Source organism: Microplitis mediator, chromosome 1 (assembly GCF_029852145.1).
Source record: "Microplitis mediator isolate UGA2020A chromosome 1, iyMicMedi2.1, whole genome shotgun sequence".
Taxonomy (NCBI): Eukaryota; Metazoa; Arthropoda; class Insecta; order Hymenoptera; family Braconidae; genus Microplitis; species Microplitis mediator.
In genome coordinates, this window is record NC_079969.1 from 20,845,256 (window position 1) to 20,867,923 (window position 22,668).

General features: G+C 29.0%; 2 protein-coding genes across 2 annotated transcripts in view; one reads left to right on the forward strand and one right to left on the reverse strand.

The window, feature by feature from the left end:
* Nucleotides 1-368: 368 nt before the first annotated feature.
* LOC130678222 (midasin) overlaps nt 369-22,668 on the forward strand; it is a 93,150-nt gene continuing 70,850 nt past the window's right edge. Inside the window, exons 1-5 of the mRNA XM_057485314.1 lie at nt 369-700; nt 845-1,080; nt 2,524-8,095; nt 8,192-8,410; nt 8,531-8,659. Coding sequence (XP_057341297.1) covers nt 605-700; nt 845-1,080; nt 2,524-8,095; nt 8,192-8,410; nt 8,531-8,659 — 6,252 coding nt within the window. The 5' untranslated portion in view covers nt 369-604. The remainder of the gene's footprint in view (nt 701-844; nt 1,081-2,523; nt 8,096-8,191; nt 8,411-8,530; nt 8,660-22,668) is intronic.
* Nucleotides 13,637-22,668, reverse strand: part of LOC130678223 (uncharacterized) — a 47,506-nt gene continuing 38,474 nt past the window's right edge. The window contains exons 5-10 of the mRNA XM_057485315.1: nt 19,200-19,452; nt 18,596-18,850; nt 17,013-17,129; nt 16,217-16,399; nt 15,754-16,068; nt 13,637-15,377 (exon numbers count right to left, since the gene is read on the reverse strand). Coding sequence (XP_057341298.1) covers nt 15,201-15,377; nt 15,754-16,068; nt 16,217-16,399; nt 17,013-17,129; nt 18,596-18,850; nt 19,200-19,452 — 1,300 coding nt within the window. The 3' untranslated portion in view covers nt 13,637-15,200. The remainder of the gene's footprint in view (nt 15,378-15,753; nt 16,069-16,216; nt 16,400-17,012; nt 17,130-18,595; nt 18,851-19,199; nt 19,453-22,668) is intronic.

The window sequence follows — 22,668 nt, forward strand, 5'->3', positions numbered from 1 at the left end:
TTCGAAGTTTCGAGTATTCGCACACCCCTAATTTAAATTTACCGCGCAGGTAATAAAAATAATTAATAAGGGTGCATTTATTAATTTTTATTCTACTTACATTTTATTTATTTATTAAAAAATTTAAAAAACTGCTAAATACATTCAAACTCATCTTCAGGATCACTTTTTATGAGATTATGTTTGTTAAATTTAAAAATAATAAAAATCCACGGATTTGAATTACGCGCGGGAAGTTTGTTTCTTATGTAATCTTCTTAAACAAAGCACATAGCTTGATATTGAAAACATACATTACCTTTCAGATTCTGTAATTATATTAGTCAAAGTAAATTACATATTCAATTATATATTCAATAGATTCGCAGTATTTTCTAATTGCGCAGTTTTTTCTACGGTGAAAATTAGCCTTTAATATTTAGCCGTCGTTCTTATTCAGTCTTGCGCGGGATAACGACACGCGTATGAGTGAGTGTACTTTAAAATATTAACCTGCAAGAGTAACACGTGTTTCTTTGTAACTGTTGTAACCAGCGTGTTAATTATTTGAGTACCGGTTTGATTATTTATAAATAATAATTGATGACAACTTAGTAGCACAACCATGAAAGGACTATTGAAGAATCTCAAAGAATTTTGTGATAAAAATTCTTCGATCCATAATTTAAATCAACTATTTTCAATATATTTAAATAATGACGTGAGTTTTTGTTATATTTTATATTATTAAATAATATAACTACATTTGTAATTTACATTGAGTAAAAAAAAATTTTAATTATAAATTAAAGTACTTTACAATAATTGTAATTTAATTGTAATTGTTTTGTATTATTATTCATAGGACTTGACTGAAGATGAGTTCAAAGAAGTAATAGAAAAAATATGCAGTCATATTTTGATGGATAAAAAATATACTCGACATGTAGCTGAGTATTTTCCTCAATATTTAATTCTCTTTTTATCACATGCTATTCCTACAGAATGTAGTGAATTAGACGCAGAATCAAATCCACAATTGCATCGTTTAAATTGTGTAATTCTTGGACAATTAATATCCATTAATCCTGATGTCCTTGGGTAATTTATTAAAATATATTGGCATTACTTTTTCAAAAATATAAACTACATAAAAATTTAAAATTAATTATAATTAAAATTCTCGCATGGAGAAGGACAAAAAGCATAAGAATTTGTAATATTGATAAATGTTAGGCGTTTCGTCACTTTTATTGTGACTTTATCAGGAACTATACAGAAAAAGGTCATTCGGCAGCCGAAATGAAAGTAGATTTCATGATATCTATATGTATAAATAGATGTATATGTTAAAAGTAAATAAAATAGCCGGAATCGGAGGCATTGGGAAAGCCACAAAAAAGTTTTTTTGAACATCATCAAAAACGAATGCAATAGCATAATTTCATTTAATGAGTAGCAAGATAAGTAATTTCTTTGGTATAGCCATATATATAGGCATGAAAATCAAAGCTTATTTAAAGAGCTTTCAGATACATTTTGAAGAAATTCAATAAGTTGTCACATTCAAAAATTATTGAAGAAAGAATCAGTAAAAATATAATTTTTTGACATTTTGAAAATTTTGAAATGCTATAACTTCTAAATTGATTGACTGATTTTGCTGATCTTCGAACTTGATCTCGAAAATCGTCCACAGAAAATGTATGCTGAGTTTCATTAAGATCAGTTAAAAATTGTGGACGCTATCGTCGTGACAAGCCGCGTTCTATCGTATAAATACATACATATATAAACTTTTGAACCATATGTATTTCCTGACTCAGCTCGTCGAGCTGAGTCCAGTGGTAGCGAAATTTTTCGAAAATTCCGTCATGAAGACAAATGCAATAGTTAGATTTCTATGAAATCTACTAAAAGGATTTCTTGATAAGAAATTTTTTGCATTATGAAATAAAAACAGAAATTTTCTGAAGACTAGAAAAAAAAATTTCTCATCTCAAAAAATTTTTTCTCTTCCCAAGAAAATTTTTGTTTTCAATTTATAATGTAAAGAATTTTTTGTGTCTAGATCAGATTTATAATTTTGAACGTTTTAAAAAGGTTTGATACATGTATTGAGATTACTCAGATTCTATCATCTAAATAATAATAATATGATAAAACTGTTCATTAAAATGATAATAAACTGTTACAGCAACAATTCATTTTAAGTAATTATTAAAAAGTATAAATGAAACACTGCCAATATCAATCTCGTGTAACTGTTAGTAAAACAAAGACAATTGATGGTTAACAACTGGGTTTTTTTACGAAAGTATGTTAGAATGTTAACTTGTTAAAATATTTTAAATTATAAAGCTGATCAATATTATACTATTGTTCATTATATGTTTTTATTTGCTGATGAAGTCACAATTAAAAGTGACGAAACGTCAAACATTTATCAATATTACAGATTCTAATGTTTTTTTGTCCTTTCAGAGATTTTAATTAAAATTATCGATAAGATTTCCATATATAAATTTAAAATTAATTTTACAGATTTACTTTACGATATTTTGAAGTTTATCCAGCACCATTTGAAACTCCCACGGAATTAACTCCAGCTAAAAAATTAAAAAGACATGAGGTATCATTTAAAATTAAAGATGTATCTGACTATGACGTAGTAGTTGCAACTTATAATATTTTACGAGCGGCTTCAAATCATTTTAAACATAAATGGAATTGGTCGAAATTTTATAACTTTTTAGCTCACAGTGACAGTGATTTAAAATGGATTGCTTTGAAATGTGTAGGAATAGTTTTAAATATGTCTGAATCTATAAAGATTTCATGTGCCAAGGCATTAATTCCTAATTTTCATAAATTTTTAATTAATCATGATGCTCATGATAATAATATCATTCTTACAACTGATGATGATGATAATTATTTACAAGAGTTAGAAAAAGCTGTTGAAGATTCAGACTCTCTTGTGTCAATTTCTGGTGTTTTGCTACCAGTATTTGATAAAACCAACCGCGTACATTCCTCATTAGTTCCAGTACCATCAATGGAGTCAAATTTACGTAGTCTTGCTCTGGCAGTTGCTTCAAGAAAATGTGTTTGTCTTCAAGGACCAGTTGGCTGTGGAAAAACTGCATTAGTTGAATATTTAGCAAAAGTAACTGGACGTGGATCATCTGATTTTATAAAAGTTCAATTAGGAGAGCAAACTGATTCAAAAATGTTGCTAGGAACTTACAGATGTACAGACATTCCAGGTGAATTTATATGGCAGCCTGGTGTTCTTACTCAAGCCGTTGTAACTGGAAAGTGGTTACTTCTAGAAGATATAGACAGTGCGGCTCTTGATGTCATCAGTGTTCTAAGTAATTTGATGGAGACTGGAACACTTTCAGTACCAGGATATCGTGACACAATTTATGCTAAAAGTGGCTTTCAATTGTTTGTAACCCAACGATTAATTTCATCAGTATCTGGATTGTTTCGACAATCTGCAAATGCTTGTAATTTGCTTGAAAAACATTGGCTGTGTGTTCACATGGATCCGCTTACTAAAGATGAATTAATAATTGTCATAAAAACTCTATTTCCGGTTTTAACTACCACAGCAAATAAAATAATAGATGTATTTTTATTATTTTCAATGGGGAATCACGATACTGAAGATGGAGATGAAAAATTATCAACAGCTGGAAGATTAATATCAACAAGAGATTTAATTAAATGGTGTACCCGATCAATTGTTAATTTTAATGTTTCACAAGAACACACCGCTCGTAAACTTCTTCTAGATGCTGTTGATATTTTTTGTTGCTCTGTACCGGATGTTAAAAAAAGGCTAGATCTTGCCATTGCTATTGGGCATATTTTAGGAATCGTTAAAACTGAAACTGAGAGTATGATTAAAACTCGTACGATTCAAGTGTCTAAAACAGAAGATGAAAAAGTGATAACTGCTGGACGAGCAATAATCAATTGTAAGAAAGAACGTTCTGTTCAATATGATCAATCAAAAGATAATTTCACATCTGAGTCAAGACCATCAGCAGTTTTATTAGAACGAGTTGCGTGCTGTATTATGCAAAATGAACCTGTTTTATTAGTTGGTGAAACGGGTACAGGAAAAACTAGTTCTATTCAGCATTTAGCTAAAAATACAGGACATAAACTCATTGTCATAAACATGAATCAACAAAGTGAAAGTGCTGATTTATTGGGAGGATACAAACCTGTTGATATTAAACTTTTAATTACACCAATTAGAGAAGAGTTTGAAATACTCTTTCGTTCGTATTTTGCCGTTGAGCCTAATCGTAAATTTCTTGAACACTTGGCTACATCTTATGAACAAGGCAGCTGGAAAAAACTCGTAGCTTTGATGAGTCACAGTGCAATGGCTGCTATAAAAAGATTACGTGGAAATATAAATGAAGATGAACAACTTAAAACAGGTAAAAAAAGAAAAAGTACTGATGATAGTAAAAAAAATAAGATGGATGTTAACAAAGAACGATTAGTTAAATGGGAAAAACTAAACATTAAATTAGAAAAATTAAAATCTCAAGTTAAAACCGAATTTTCTTTGGCATTTGCATTTATAGAGGGTAGTTTAATAAAAGCATTGCAAAAAGGTTACTGGGTATTACTTGATGAAATAAATTTAGCGTCATCAGAAACACTGGAATGTTTATCTGGACTATTAGAAGGATCAACAGGATCGCTGTCATTATTTGAACGCGGTGATAAAGAATCTATTAAAAGGCATAAAGATTTTAAAATATTTGCCTGTATGAATCCTGCAACGGATGTTGGAAAAAAAGAACTTCCTGTTGGTTTGAGAAACAGATTTACTGAATTTTATGTTGATGAATTAACAGAACGATCAGATTTACGTGCACTTGTTAAATCTTATCTCAAAGAACTTAATTTATCTCAAGGTATTGTAGAAAATATTGTTAATTTTTATTTAGAAGTTCGTAAGAGAGCTGTCAGTGTATTAAATGATGGGACTGGACACAAACCGCACTACAGTTTAAGAACATTGTGCCGAGCATTGAGTGTAACTGTTTCATTTAACTGCGGTAATATTTTACGTTCACTTTATGAATCATTTTGTCTGAGTTTTTTAACCCAATTAGACAGCGAGTCGTATAAAAATGTTGATAATTTAATTAAAGAAATGATAAATACTAATAAAAGTAAATGGAAAGCGATATTGAATTCTCCAATACCAAATCCTAGTATGAAAAATAATATTTACGTTGAATTCAAACCTTATTGGGTACCACGCGGTACTTTAGAACCTGAAAAACCAACTGATTACATTATCACTAAATCTGTCGAACAAAACTTACGTGATCTTGCTCGAGTTGTCGCAATCAGTAGGATGCCGGTATTAATTCAAGGTAATACGTCTGTTGGAAAAACAAGTTTAATAAAATATCTTGCTAAAGCATCGGGTCATATTTGTGTGCGTATTAATAATCATGAGCATACGGATCTTCAAGAGTACGTCGGAAATTACGTTGCCGATGAAACAGGAAAGCTTATGTTTAAGGAGGGAATTTTAGTCGAAGCAATGCGCAAAGGATATTGGATTATTTTAGATGAATTAAATTTAGCGCCAAGTGATGTTTTAGAAGCATTAAATCGTGTTCTTGATGATAATAGAGAACTTTTTATACCAGAAACACAACAAATAATAAAAGCGCACAATAATTTTATGTTATTTGCAACACAAAATCCACCGGGTGTTTATGGTGGTCGTAAAGTATTATCACGTGCATTTAGAAATCGTTTTGTTGAGCTTCATTTTGATGAAATACCGTCTGATGAATTAGAAATTATTTTAGAAAATAAATGTTGTGTACCTAAAACATATTGCAAATCAATGATAAATGTTATGAAAGATCTTCAAATGAGACGTAAAAGTACAGCAGCTTTTATGGGTAAACATGGATTTATTACATTACGTGATTTATTTAGATGGGGTCAAAGATATAAAGCTAAAGAAGTTAAAAATGTAACTGATAAAAAAACTAAAGCAGTAACAAATCAATTTGAAAAGTATGATTGGGAGCAATTACTTGCTGATGAAGGATATCTTGTGCTTGCATCAAAAGTACGTCAGGAAAATGAAGCTAAAGAAATAAGAGAAGTCATTGAAAAACGTTTTAAGCGAGATGTTGATCCAAATAATTTATTTACTCTTCATGATAAAACTTCTCGTGAAACGAAGCCAATACTTAAAGCTCTTGAGGTCATAAAAAAATCACCAATGCCAGGATTTGAACATATTGTTTGGACCTATCAGATGAGACGCATGGCTGTATTGGTAATCAAGTCTTGTCAATTTAAAGAACCGATTTTGTTGGTTGGTGAAACAGGTGGTGGCAAAACTACCGTTTGTCAATTAGCAGCAGTATTGAAAAATAAAAAACTTCATAGCGTAAATTGTCATATGAATACCGAGTCATCGGATTTCTTGGGTAATTTACGACCTGTTAGAGAACATAGTGAAGACAATAAAAAATTATTTGAGTGGGTCGATGGTCCATTGATATCGGCAATGGAAAATGGTGATATATTTTTAGCTGATGAAATTTCTCTTGCTGATGACAGTGTACTCGAACGAATGAATTCGTTGTTAGAACCAGAGCGTACACTTTTGTTAGCTGAAAAAAATAGCGATTCAGTTGATAAAAACAAAGATGACTGTGGAATTACAGCTCACGAAGATTTTTGTTTTATTGGTACGATGAATCCAGGTGGTGATTATGGTAAAAAAGAACTTTCACCTGCGCTACGTAATCGATTTACTGAAATTTGGTGCGAAGGTTGTGTTTCTGATGATGATCTTCGTGATATTATTGAATACAATTTACAACCTGAAGTTATTAAAAATGAAAATCAAGATATTGCTACTGGGATATTAGCATTTATAAATTATCTTAAATCATCTGAAGTTGGTAAAAAATTTGTAGTAAGTGTACGAGACATTTTAACTTGGATTAACTTTATAAAAATTTGTCGTGATGCAAGTAATTATAAATTAACAACTTCAATGGCATTTATTGAAGGAGCTCGACTTACTTATATCGATAGTTTAGGCTCTGGAGTAACTGGTACAGAGTCTAAAGAAAAATTGGAAACATTTAAAAATAATATTTTTAAATATTTAGAGCCTTACATTAATAAATTAAAAAATTACGATCATACCATTTGTGATGATAGAATAATTGAGAGAGATGATATATTTGGTATTGATCCATTTTACATTCCCACTGGGCCTAATGGAAAATATACAGTAACAAGTTTTACATTTGACGCACCAACTACTAAATCTAATAAATTAAAAATACTACGAGCATTGCAATTAAAAAAATCACTTTTGTTGGAAGGAAGTCCGGGAGTTGGTAAAACAAGTCTTGTGTCTGCTATCGCAAAAGCATCTGGACATAATTTGTTGAGGATAAATTTAAGTGATCAAACTGATATATCTGATCTATTTGGTGCTGACTTGCCAGTTGAGGGGGGCAAAGGTGGACAATTTGCATGGAAAGATGGTCCTTTCTTGCGAGCATTGAGAGCGGGAGATTGGATACTTCTTGATGAATTAAATTTAGCATCTCAATCAGTTTTGGAAGGTTTAAATGCTTGTCTTGATCATCGTGGCGAAATTTACATTCCAGAACTTGCTCGTACATTTATAGTTAACCCAGGAACGAAAATATTTGCTTGTCAAAATCCTTTAAGTCAGGGCGGTGCAAGACGTGGATTACCAAAATCTTTTCTCAATAGATTTACTCAAGTGTTTGTTGATGCGCTGTCAGATAATGATTTAAAAATTATTGCGGTGACACAATTTAGTGATATCGATCAGACAATAATTGATAAAATTATCGAATTTAATTCTATAATATCGTCAGAGGCTGGAAGCTCTTGGGGATACCATGGCTCTCCGTGGGAAATGAATTTACGGGATATTACACGGTGGTGTGAATTATATTATAAAATGAAAATATCTGATTATAATGATGCTGAAGTTACGGCCACTGAATTAATTTATGTTGATCGTATGCGGACTGCGGATGATAAAGAAAAAGTATGATATTTTTTAAAAATAAATTTGGTGTTAATATTTTTAAATTATTTAATAATGTTGTTTATGTTATTGAATTTTACTTTTCTTTTTTTATAGGTAAGAGAATTATTCCGCAATGTGTTTCAAAAGCCATCTTATATAAATAAACAACCCTTTATGTATGTTAATGAAGAAAATTTATACTTTGATAATATTATTTTACCCCGGAGTGAAAATTCATTCAGTGTTGATCATAATTTATTGGTCCTACGAGATCAAATTCCTGCGTTAAAAAGTCTTGCTCAGTGTGTTCTAATGAATTGGATGCCTATTTTTGTAAGTAAATTTTTTTTGTTACGATTTAAATATTTCTAATTCAATAGAAAAAATGGATACTAAGATTAATTATATTATAATTAAGTAGTTAATGAAATAAATTAATGTCTGTGATTAAAGGTTGGAGAATCTGGAACAGGAAAGAGCAGCATTGTTCGTGTGCTTGCTCAGTTAGCAGGACAAAAACTCCGATCAATCGTCGTAAATTCTGCAATGGATACAACAGAAATTCTTGGCGGCTTCGAACAAGTAAGTTTTTAAACAATTTTTTAAAATAAGTGATGGGTTGTTATTAATAAATTTCATTTCAACACAAACTTAAACTACGCCGTCAGGTATCACAACTTAGTATTTAAACTGAATTAAATTATTGAATATTAGATATTAAAATTTGCTTTACTAGCTAGAGCCTTCATCATATTACAAAACTTTAAAGATAATTATGAATTCAGTAAAGTACTTATATATTTATTTACTCACCATAGAGTAAATTGTTTCTTATTATTATCAAATATTTTTTAATCTTTATTTCTTAAGTAAATTATTATTTTGAATGCAATAGTTAATTTATTTTAAATAAATTACTTACTGTCACTTTGAATTTTTATATGAGAATTAGGGACGTGCGAATAGTTCTAACGTACGAATTATTCGTATCGAATCGAATCGAATAATTTGAATTTTTTGAATTATTCGTGAGTTTTTAAAATATTCGTAAGTTTCCTAATTATTCATAAATTTTCGGATAATTCGAAACTTTCCGAATTATTTGAAAATTATGAATAATTCCTAAATCTTTTTTTGAACGACCTAAAATTATAATATTTTTTCCAATAATTCAAATTTTTGTCTGAGGTAAACAGAGCTCAGACACAAATCTACGAAAAAATTATTTTGGATTACTTTAAAAACTATAAACTCTTCATTAAATAAAAATTCGATGTTTGAAAGCTGATCAGAATTTCCTCGATTCTATTGGAGTAATTTAGAAAGTTACGCATAATTCAAAAATTTTCCAATTATTTGATTCGATTCAATTCGATCAGAAATTTTCCCCTAGTGAGAATATTAAGAATATTATTTTTCTATTACAAGGTGATTTGTAGTGGATTTTCAATGATACTTAAAAAAATTTTAATAATATTATATTTATATATATATATATATATATATATATATATGTATATATTATATTTTATTGACATACTCCCTCAGTTACATGTATATTTCAACGAATATTTACACTACTTATTTTAGTTGATTTTTTTTTACATTTATCCATCGTCTTATTACTGTATATATTAATATTCACAATTCACACTAATTATTAATAGATAATATGATTACGTAAATGATTTTCTTTCATTTTTTCACCTGCTTTTGTAGATTTGAAGTCAGTTGACAGTTTATTTCTTATTTAGGCACATTTTACGTAGCATTCTCTTTCAATCGCACTATTTTATATATGTATATATATATTTTTTTATTTTTATACTGTTTATCAGACTATATTAATTTTATTTAAAAATTTTAAACTTTATGGCCTGATTTACCCACCGAGGCGATAAATATATATTATGCGTTGATTAATTTATGTTTAAATTATAGTACAATATCTATTACATGGAGAGAAATTTATAGTAACCGTTCCTAGTAAATTTATGAAATATTATCCCATACTCTAATGGCAATAATCGCATTCTAATAGAATTATTGTAATGATTACCATACTCATAGGAATAGTTCTCATAACCACATAGGAATAAATCCAATAACCAAATTGTAGCAGTTCCTCAGTTCATATGGGAATAAACCCTATAAATTATGGTAACCATTCCCATGATATTATGATAATCGTTCTTGTGATACTATGGTAAACGTTACTATATAGTACACGGCAAAAAATGTCATGCTGTTATTACTATGCAGCGTAGTAATGGTTACGTTACTCTATAGTTTATATAAGCAGTCACATAAGAGCGGCGTGACACAAACTATAGAGTAATGTAACCATTACTATGCTGCATAGTAATAACAGCATGACATTTTTCTCCGTGTATGGTAATCATTACCAGACTTTTATGGTACAGGAACAATTACTATAGTGACATAGTATCGATTACCATAATTCCATAGGAACGATTCCGATATCATCCCTGGTGAATCCGAATTGCGGTAAATTACCGCAATATACCGTGTTCGGTAGCAAATTTATGTAAATACGGTATTGATACCGCAAATTTACCGTATTTCACGGTAATTTACGACCAATGCGGTAAATTACAGTACAAATGCGGGAATTTACTGTAATTTGTGGCATTTTTGCCGTAATCACTGTTTGCTTTTTAAATTATACAATTTTTACAGTGCAATACTTTACGGTGAAACACCGCAGTCTTGCCGCAATTTTACGGTAAATTATTTTACCGCAAGTTTACGGTAAAAATACCGTACGTTTGCCATGAAATGCCGGACGTTTACCATAATGTAATCTATATTACCGTAAAATGCCGCATTTTACTTTAATTTACCGTAATTTGGATCCGCCAGAGATATAGGAATGAAATCCATATTTATAGAAATGAATACCATAATATATATGGTTGCCATTCCTATAATACATTGTAATTTTTACCATATATTTCTCTTCGTGTACAGAAGTTTAGTGTGGAAATAATATTTTTATTTAATTTTATAGCCATAAAAAGTTTTAGATAATGAAAATAAAGAATTTCTTTTTACACTGCATTAACGGTCATTTTCAAAAATTTATTGATTAATTTTTATTTCTAAAAAACTAAGGGATCTAATATGCATAGTTAACATTCTTGTGGTTGAAAAAAAAAAAAAGCCAAAAAATTATATTTACTAATTTTTTTTTTTTTTTATAAACTTACGAGTTATAATGGACCCAACGGATTTTATCTCGGAAGTGCACTTCTAACTTGGACGTGATAATTTTTTTTTTTTTCTTATATAACGACAAATGATTTTTTTGTGCTGAAAAATTTCGCTGATAGATATCTATTATAATTTTATGGTTTACAATTTTTTCTATTCTAAATAAAAAAAATTTTTCGTGTTACACTTCGGTGGGCGGAATATTTTAATGAGCAATTATTTCAAATTTTTGAATAATTTATTAATTGAATAGATTCAATAGATAAATCTCTTTGAATCTTATTTTTTATTAAATAGTATATTAGTTCAAAAAAAAGTTGTGATCACTTACTAATATATTATTTTTTTCACTTAACTCAAAATTTTTCTTATGCTTATAAAATTACAGTAAATTTATTTAATTTTTTATATGAGAGAAGGGCATTTCATATCGTTTACTGATAAATTAAGTTTACATTTAAAGTTTTTATTAAATTTTGATATCTTTCAGTAATAATTAAAAAAAAATATCCTGATTTTACCAAATTTTTTTTTTGGACAGCAGTTTACAAGATATACAAAATTTTCTACAAGTTAGACGAGTTTTGTTTGAATAGAAGTTAGAAAAAAAAAACTGTTAAATTCTGAAAAAAGTCGTATTATCAAATATTTGTAAAGGGAGAATTGACGGAGGTCAAAAAAATTTTTTTGAATGAGTACTGAAGGATATCAAAATTTCAGTGAAACCATAGAAGTGAATTCACTGCGTAGGTAAATTTGCCACATATATATTAGACTGTCATTTTGCAGTAAAATTTTTTTTTCAATCTCATTAATCAAAGTTATTAAATATATAACAAGTGCGGTTTATTGTTCGGAGTATGTATATCTCCATGTATTAAATTTTTTTCAAGCAGAAAAACAAAGACGTGTATAATAAAATATATGAGCTCCGAGCAGCCCAGTCAACCAATCGATATATAACACATTCAAATTTTTTTTTTTTTTTTTTTGAGTACAGCACTTGATTCAAAGTTTAGAAAATCGCTTGGACTTTTATTAAATTTGCCATTAAAAGTACAGAAATAAATACTTGCCGTTTATTGTTATTTTTTATGACTAAATAATTCTCTCTTGGCTTTATAAATCATAGAGCGCCACAGGGCGTAAAATTTTCTACAAAAAAGTCCGTTCAGTTAAATCTGTATGTCAGACGGCTTTTGAGTTATGGCTACTGAAAGCTTTTTTACTATAAAAATTTTTATAAAATCATTTACGATTGATTTAAGCAACGAGTACGAAAAAAATGTTGCAAAATGACATAGTCATATATATATATATATATATATATATATATATATATATATTAGGGTGATCCAAAAAATAACAAATTTTTTTTTTTTTCTTCCAAACAGGTTCAAAAGTTTCATTTAGATAAAAAAAGACGCCTGTAAAAATTAGAGCTCTTAATATTAACATTAAGAGGTTCCTCATCGCACTTTTCTATTTTCCATAAGAATAACATGGGAAAAATATTTTTTACGTCTTCTGATTTTTATAAGTAGCTAACGATGTGTCATAGGAATAATTAGCAGGCATATTTTTGTAGGGAATCAAATGCTCTACAAAAAAAGATTCTTATCATTTTTTGAGGAATCTATTTGTTCAAAAGTTATTTGAGGTTGAAGTCGAATTAATATTAAATTTTGAGATTTTCTACTTTTCCGGCGAAACTATCAGACTTATTACAAAATATCATCAGACCTTTTTTGTAGACAATTTTATTCCCTAAAAGTTATTTCTGATAAAGTTTTTTCGAATTCCGCATTGTTTTCTAGTTATTTTTATTTTAATGTCATGCTCATAAAAAAATAGTCATCTGATCGATTTTAAGAGCTTGACATTAAAATAAAAATAACTAAAAAACAATGCGGAATTCGAAAATACTTTATAGAGAATAACTTTTAGGGAATAAAATTGTCTACAAAAAAGGTCTAGTGATATTTTGTAATAAGTCTGATAGTTTCGCCGGAAAAGTAGAAAATCTCAAAATTTAATATGAATTCGACTTCAACCTCAAATAACTTTTGAACAAATAGATTCCTTAAAAAATGATAAGAATCTTTTTTTGTAGAGCATTCAATTCCCTACAAAAATATGCCTGCCATTTATTCCTATAACGCATCGTTAGCTACTTATAAAAATCAGAAGACGTAAAAAAAATTTTTCCCATGTTATTCTTATGGGAAATAGAAAAGTGCGATGAGGAACCTCTTAATATTAATATTAAGAGCTCTAATTTTCACAGGCGTCTTTTTTTATCTAAATGAAACTTTTGAACCTGTTTGGAAGAAAAAAAAAAAAGTTTGTTATTTTTTGGATCACCCTAATATATATGTCTCATAGGTGTGCGACTAGTTTGAATTTACGAATTACTTGTATAGAATCGAATCGAAATATTCCAAAATTTATGGATAATTTCAAAATTTTTTTTGTATGTCATAACATTGTAATATTTTTTCCAATGATTCAAATTTTTGTCCGAAGTAAATAGAATTCAGACATGAATCTATGGAAAAATTATTTTTGGTTACTTTAAAAACTACACTATAAAAAATTTTCGAAGTAAATGCGGATTATATCCGGAGTCAACGCGGAATGGATGCCTGTGTATTTATTTGATTTACACGGAGCATGATGTGGAATGAATGTGGATTTTTAAAAAATGCAGATCACTTCGAAATCACTCTGCTGAAAAAAAAAATCCCTATTTATTCTGTATGCGTACTGATTTTTTCTAAAACTCCGGAACTCCGAGTGACGAAGTAAATTAGAATTTAAATAAAATCTGTAATCACTCCGAATTAATTCCCGATTTTTTACAGTGTAAACTCTCCATAAAATAAAAATTGAAAATTTGAAAACTGGAATCAAAATTTTCTTGATTCCTATCGAGTAATTTGAACAGTTACAAATAATTAAAAAACTTTTGGATAATTCGAAAATTTACGAATTAATGGAAAAATCGAATCATTCAATTCGCTCACCCGTACTATGTTTTGTTGATATGGCTGCCAAATTAAAAGTAATTAAAAATTATTTTACAATAAATTTTATTTAAAATTTATATTTTATTTCATTTGTATTAATTTAGATTTTGTGCTTTACCACTTTCATGTAAATTTACCACATATAATTTTAATTTAGTTTCATTAATTAATTACATACATACGGGGCTTAATTAAATGGACATTAGTTTAAATGGAATAAATTTACATGAATCATTGCATTATTTATAAAAATTATCTAACGACTAATTACATTTCATGCTTCTGACAGACTAAATAACTATTCTATTTATTTTTAAATATCAACTATTAATTTTCTCGTCAGCTAAAAGATATTTGAATAATGTTTTTAAGCAATAGTACAGTAGCTCGACAAATTATTAGTGTTATTATTTTATTTAATGTATGAAAAATTCTAAACTTAATCGATAATAAATTCGTTCATGAAATTCGGTGTCTTATTAAAGCAATGAGACAAAGACACTCTGCGGAAAATTGAATAATGGATAAAGATGTAATGAATAAGATAGAAAAGTGTACTGATTAAATGCAGATTTTAAAAATCAGTCTGTAAGGACATGTCTTGGAAAAAATTTATCATCAATCATCATTATTACATATTAGGTCAGTAATTTATTATTACTATTATTATTATTATTTATTATTTATTATGGAAGAAATAGCACGAGAGAAATATTTTGATAATTTAAATATATTGTAAAAAAATATTCCGCATCGATGTCAACTATTTTCGAAAATTTCTCAGGAATACTATTACGTTTTTTTTTTCTTCTATTTTGTAATTATATTATTTTATTTAGTATCTAATCTATATAGTAATATTAATCACTTGGCATGTCGCTACTTGTTGGACTAGTTGCCGTTGTCATATCGTTCATAACCGGAAGCACTAAGCTCGGCCTTCTTGATAATTTTTCTTCATATAAACTCAAAATACTTTTGGGTCGTGGTATTATTACACTCCATGGATCAGATGATATCGTAATTGGTTCATCTTGCTATAAAAAATATAATATTACATTGATAATATTAAGATTTTAATATTTTCATTTGTGGAATTTACGAAAAAAAAAAATCCTTTGTGTAGGAATTGGATTTGTTTTATTAATAATTGTAAATATAATTATTATTACAGAAAAAAAAAAAGATTTCGTGGCTCAAGAAATATATTGCACTGTTAATTGAAGACAAAAATTTTTTTGGGGCAAGAAAAAATTTTCTTAGCGCAAGATTTTTTTTCTCGGTTCAAAAGATTTTTTTGTCTCAAGAAAAGTTTTATTTTCAATTTATACTGCAAAAAATTTCTTGGGACGAGTAAAAATTTTTTGTGCCAAGAAATCTTTTTTTTTCTTTGTGTATTGAAAAGATACCTACCGGAAGATATTTAGCTGCTGGAGGCAATGGAGGTTTCAAAAGAGCAACGTCACTTAAATCCAAAGACGCAGCTGCAGTAGCTGATATTGGAGGTGGTGGTGGATCTGGTGGTGATGGAGCACTCAATGGTGCTTCATACCTTGGTGGTTGTACTGATTGTATTGGTGTATTTGTCGCTGATCCTAAAATCCATCGTGCAAAACTTTCACAGCAACCGCAGCATACGTCCGAAATACCCTGGCGAAGTCCTCGATGAAGTGTTAGGAACAAAGCAGGGTTGACAAAAGCATGAATGTAAGCAATGTGTAGAGTGACCTTTAGATAAAAGTAGGATAGAAAAAAAAAACAGTTTACGTCACATTGATTGATTATTGTTTTAAGTTAATTGATTATTAAAAATAAATAATTTATTTTAAATATTTATGATTTTAAATTTAAACGGTAACTTTTAATTTTAAATCACCTCATATCCAGTTGCATTGCCAATTACTGGGTGATGAACAAGTGTTACAAAAAATAAGGGACCCCAGAATATAAGATATGCTGCAGTGATGACTAGAAACATTTTGACCCTTTGAACTCCTTCACGTTCCATTCGCCTTAGATAATTTCTCATCTTCCGATGCTCTTCTAATGCACCACCCCTCTGTAACAATTCAACGATCGATAGTTATACACTTTTGTTTTCGCCCTATTGTTGGGTTGTTTCTCTAATGTCTAGTAATTCAGTGAACTGGAAATTATCTTGACTACTCCATCGTTGCTTCATTGCCGCTCTGTCGATTCACTTACTCATTATATTAAGTTGTTAAGAGTTTTCATGAGGATACTCATACTTAATTAGTGTGCATTGTTCAGTACTTGAACTTTGTATGAATGGTATGGAAATTTTTTAAAAATTGAATTAAAAAATTATAATAGTAGCTTTTTTTTTTTTTTTTTTTTTTTCATTTACTACAAGTTGATAATTTTGAATGTGAAAGTTGAAATTAATTAATGTGTCTTTCTTTAAAATAGACTTAATATTAATACCAAATGTCATTGTAGTTATATTCTTTGACGATTAAACATGAATTACTTGGCAATATTCAAGTCACGTATTTTATAAGATTTTTATCACGATTATCCGTATGAATAAGAAGCAAAGAATATGATGATATGGAATAATTTATTGGTCTTTTAAATTCTCTAGGTTAAGTCGAGAAATATCAGATTTATTTTTATATATTTATTTTTAAAATTTATATTCCGTTTTATACCTTTGGAGTAGTGCCATTTCTCTGATCTGTGGTTCCACCGTCTGCGACTCCGTTCGTTCCACCGTGACCACCGCCTGTGACATTGACGAGTGTCGTGACAAGACCGGCGACCCGAACCTGATGGAAATACAAGAAATTCAAATATATCCTATTTGTTCTTCTATACATACTAGACATTTCTACACTAAAACGGTCTAAATGGCAATTAATAATTTAGTTAAAATAAATAAATTAATCTAGCGAATTAAATATTTTGATTAAAATTTTTTTCAAATATTTTTAAATCTTAAAATAATTGAAAATATTTTTAATCTGAATTAAATTTTCTAAGATTTTTAAATTGTAATTATACCCAAGTAGCACAGCGACAACTTTAAGATGTTATAAAGATGTTTTTTAAAGGGACAAGACAATTTTTTTTTATATAAATAAACAAACAGATGTTGGTCCTAGGAGTCCTAGGAAATTTGTGTTCTTTTTTCCGTCTTAAAAAAATCATTTCAATTAAAAAATTGTTTGGATGATTTATTTGTTATTTATTTTTTGTCGTCACTTGTCAAGTCTTTTAAGCAGATATTTTTTCGGTGATATAAATTTCTGATCGCTGTCAAGATTTTGGTGTCTTCTCAATAGGTCAAAAAACAGCCTCAAAACTTCTATCTTATCGCTGTCACAAACCCAAATGTGCTACTTGTGTAAAGGTGTACTAATAATTCAAATTTTCGAACAATTTGAAATATTCGAATTATTCGTTAGTATTCAAAGTTTTTGTAAATTTTCAAATTATTTGAAAAAAAAAAAAAATAATAAAAAAAAAAAAATTTGTAAGGTTCAAAGACCTAGTACCCGGTCAGGGAACTAGTATTCGATTACTCCATTAATTTGTCTACAGAAAAAAATATATCTTGGCGCAAAAAAAATTTTGCATTATGAAATGAAATGAAAACAGAAATTTTATTAAGACCAAAAAAAATTTCCTGCATAAAGAAATTTTTTCTCGCCCAAAAAAATTTTTGTTTTTAATTCACGATACAAATAATTGCTTAGGGCAAGTAAAAATATTTGGATTCAAGACATCCTTTTTTTCTGTGTATATCTATATTTAGTAATTTCTCAAAAACTAAATAAAATTATATGTTCGAAATTCGAACCAAATATTTGAATTTCAATCGAATTCAAAAATTTACAAATAATTCACGTACCTGAAGATGAGAACGTTTTTCACGCAACGAAAATGAAAATAATTTATGTAATTTGACTCTAAAAGTGACTTGAGGGGTAGTTGGGGGTGGCCTGCAATTATCGGCTGGCGTGCGAAACATTTCAGAAATCTAGATCCCGTAGATTTTTCACTTTTCATTTCGTTTTTATTATTTTAGTTCCGCGAAAAACGTTCCGATTTTCAGGGACATAATAATTCGAAAGCTTCAGAATATTTCGAATTTCTCAAATTGAATAGTAATATTCGATTCGATTTGAACACTATTCGCACATTCTCAATTGTAGTAATCGATTTTTATTTAAAACATATTCGTACAATTCCAATGTATAAAAAAAAATCTAATTTAAAATATAAAACTCACGGCTTCAACATTGGCTTTCGTGAGATCTCTGTGCAATTTTCTTAGATGAAACAATGTGAGTGCAACACATATAATATTTATAGCTATCCAGAGAACATTTAAAATGTAATGTCGGAATGGACCGTGTACCAGTGGACAACTGGGTGCATTATGACTGGTTTCAGTATTAGCGGCAAGTGCGCCACTCAAAAAAGTAGGCCCGAGGTTTATTGTGATGCTAGCAAACCATATCATAAAAGTACCGAAAAGTACACACTGTAAAAAATTTATTTTAAAAATTTTACATTAATATTTTATTTTTAATTATTTTTTTATTAGTGTCATTATTATATCATATTTATTATTAATGATATTATCATTATCTGTGGGATGTTAAATTAAATGGATTACATAGTAAACGGATTTGACACCGCAGGTGTCAGACCACGTGCATCAGTAAACCTCAATCTATCATCGGCATTTAACCGAACAACAGATGGTTAATGATAGAGGAAATATCATCATAATCTTTATTTAATTAATTATCAAAATTGTAAAACAAGCTCATAGAGCAAGAGATTTAAATATTTTTTTTTTTTTTATAAGTAGTAATATTATATCTAACCTGGGGTGAATCCATAAGAAGTGGAGCCGTAAGATCAGCTTCTTCATCACTTTCTGGAAAAACAGGACTGTCATTAAGTACAGTCGTTAGCATATTGACTGTTGAGACTGTGACGAGTAATAAAAATGCAGTCTCAACCAGTGAACACTTGTTAACCGGCTGACAATTCAAAATACTCGATCCAAGTGGTAATAATATTGCTGCTCTAGCACAATCTACCATTGCTTGATGAAATAATAAGCCCTGCGACCACCTAAAATCAAATATAAGTACAAGTGTATTTTTTTAGCATCTGTAAGTCTCGAACTATTTTGGAATTTATATTAGGCTTTATGATACACTTTTTTTTTATAGTCAGAAAGAATAATACGTTTACTAAAAAATATTTATTAATTGAAGAAATTAATTATCAAAAATAATAGAAATGATTGAAAAAAAATAAAGCAACTAAAATTATAGAAACTTTTTATATCGATTAGTAAGACATTAATACACGAATTTCTGGATCCCCTCATAGCGCGACGGACGAAAGTTTAATGAAAAGTATTGATAAATTGATTTGGTTAATGCAAGTGAATTTTTAGTATTTACGTTTATTAAAACCAACAAAAATAAATTTAATAATAATTTTTTTACGAGTGGGCCATCGTTCCGTAGAAAAAAAATTATTTTATTGAAATGATTGTAAAATGGAATTAAATTTGCCCAAAATAGATTATAATCATTTGTATCCGATGCGAAAAGCTACAAAAAATAATCACTTCCTTAAGTGGTCTGTCGTGCCCCGGTCTTTTCTGTTTTTGTCTTAAGAATTTATCGAAGGATACAAAAAATTTTCGTTTAATTAGAGTTGATTTATCTGGAATCGAAAAAATAAGTATCAATTTTCTTCAGTACAAAATTGTTCTTGTGCAAAATATGTAGTTATTTCCAAAAAACGAAATGAAAAATTCTCAAGTCGCGAAAATTTTCTGGGAACAATAATATACATTTTTTATCAACGTAGTGTTATCTCTTGATGTTTATTTTATATTATTTACAAGTAATTTATAAGACAATTTAATAATTTTAACCGCAAATGTTTGTCATAGTATGTATTTTGTATGACAATACTCATCTCGGAAATGTTCCCTAGAGAGTTTGTCGATTAGCCGCTGGCAAGTACGACAATATTTCTTGCACGATTGGGGACAAGGTTTACCACAAGGGATATACACTTTTGAGACTAAAGGGATGAGAGTTAAGAACCAAAGGACGGAAATAGCTAATCAAATGCCAACAAAAAAGCTAAAGTTGGCTTGCTTGTTCATCCAAAGTTAGTTCTTCTCACTATCAGCTTTAACTTTTTTGTCTCCTAAAAAAAGAGGTGATAAAAAAAAAAATAATTGCGATGCTAAGCCAATTTTAGACCATTATACTCAGTCCCAAGCATATGTAATTATACTTATGGAAAAGACGTGTGAATGAAATGAAAATGCTTACATTCATATATTAAAAACATAAACATATATATTTCTATAATGTATATGTACTGAAATAAATAGGAATATGAGCATGAAAGGATGAGGGTGAATATGAAGAGGACATATGGAAGAGGCAAAATGAATACATGTCACTTGGATCTATGTACAAGGCCATAGCTTGGTTGTGACAGCATCCAAGCCCTCTGTGTCACGTTAGATTCTCTGTCACTCCTGTCGACCGCATGGAAGTTGTTTCATGATACTGATCTCAAGATAGATATGCCATATACTTACATACCCTCATAAACCTTCATATATATATATATAAATTTATGCAGTTACACTAATACTGAAGTCATAAATTCATACTAGCGACTGCATGTACAAAAAATTCGTTCCAAAAAGATTCGAAAAAAGTTTGACATGTAGAACTTTTAAATTTGAGACAGATTAGAATTTCAAGTTTAACTTTTTTCGATCTTTTGGGATTTTAATATTAGTAAAAAATATGGGAGACTTAGAACTTTATGTGGGTGAATATTAAAATCACAAAAGTTCAAAAAAAGTTAAACTTTACGTTCTACATGTTGAACTTTTTTGGAACCTTTTTGAAACGAATTTATTTTACACGGGACCATACACTATTAAAAATTTTCCTTGAAATTTAAAGCAAATTACTTGCAATTATTAACAAGTTGAAATCGATCAAAATATAAAATATAAATATCATTATAGATTAACTTATTTATATATTTTATTTTTACATTACTTTAAATTTCCAAGTGATAAATCTCAATGTATTTTATTTTATTTTGCTTCAATAATTTTTTTATCATTGCGCTCGAGTCAGTTAATTTTATATAATATTTATTTTAAAGCTGATGGTTATTTGAAAAACCTGAATTTTAATTGAAAATTATTGTTTTTATGTATAATTAGTTTATGAATACAACAAATTTTATAGCAAGATTAACAAACTCGTAGTTATCAAAAACTAATTAATGTTTTTAAAAAAAAAGTTAGTACTGTATTGTAAAAATTTTTCAATTAAAATCCAATTCGATTTCAAACCAGGGTGAAGTTGGCTGACATCACCCGCAGTCTGAAATTGTGTTTCATCCTGATTTTCACACTAGATTTTTCATGATTACCTGCATTGGAACTTAAAGTTTCAGTGTCAGTAGCCAGTCAGAAATAAGTTAATTTAAGAACCGTTTTCAGATAATTTTGTCCAAGCTTTTCTCTGAGATAAAAACCCTAAACGCTAAATAAAGACACAGACCCGATGCTTTACTCTATGAACTAGCGAAGTGCACTTCAATTTTTTGACAACTTCCATTTGTTTACGAGAAAAGCTTGGACAAAGTTTCCATTTACTGTACAAGTGTAACAAAGATAGTACCGTTTATCCACTTGAGTGCGAATAGAGAAACAAATGAAAACGCGTCTTAAGACCAATAGTGTGATCAACTATTAACGTAAACGTAAATTGTCATTTGAAATTTATAATTAAGCAGAAACTATAAATACTATTTATTATTCGCGCTAAATTTTATAAAACTTAATCGCAAAATCAGAACTGTCATTTACGTAAATAAAATTAATGGTCTGAAATTACTATTAAACAAATGACTAGTATCAGAGTTTAAATTGCGAAAGCCTTCAGTCAGCGGGCAGAAATATCATTCGTTTTTTCCCAAGTTTTTTTCTGCCCGCTGACTGAAGGCATTCACAATTTACGCGTTTGCTAATATTCATTTGCGGCATTGGACTGAAATTAGCTTCTTTCGATTGGCTGTAGAGACTTTGAAACTTTAAGTTTCAATACTGGTATCATAAAAAAGTCTGTGTAATTTGATTTTTTAAAGGTGACTGAAGGGATAATTGGGGGTGGCTGTAATTTCCGACTGACATACTAGCGCCTATGCGAAAAATTTCAAAAATCTAGATTCAGTAGATGATTTACTTTTCATTGTATTCCGCGAAAAACGTTCCGATCTTCAAGT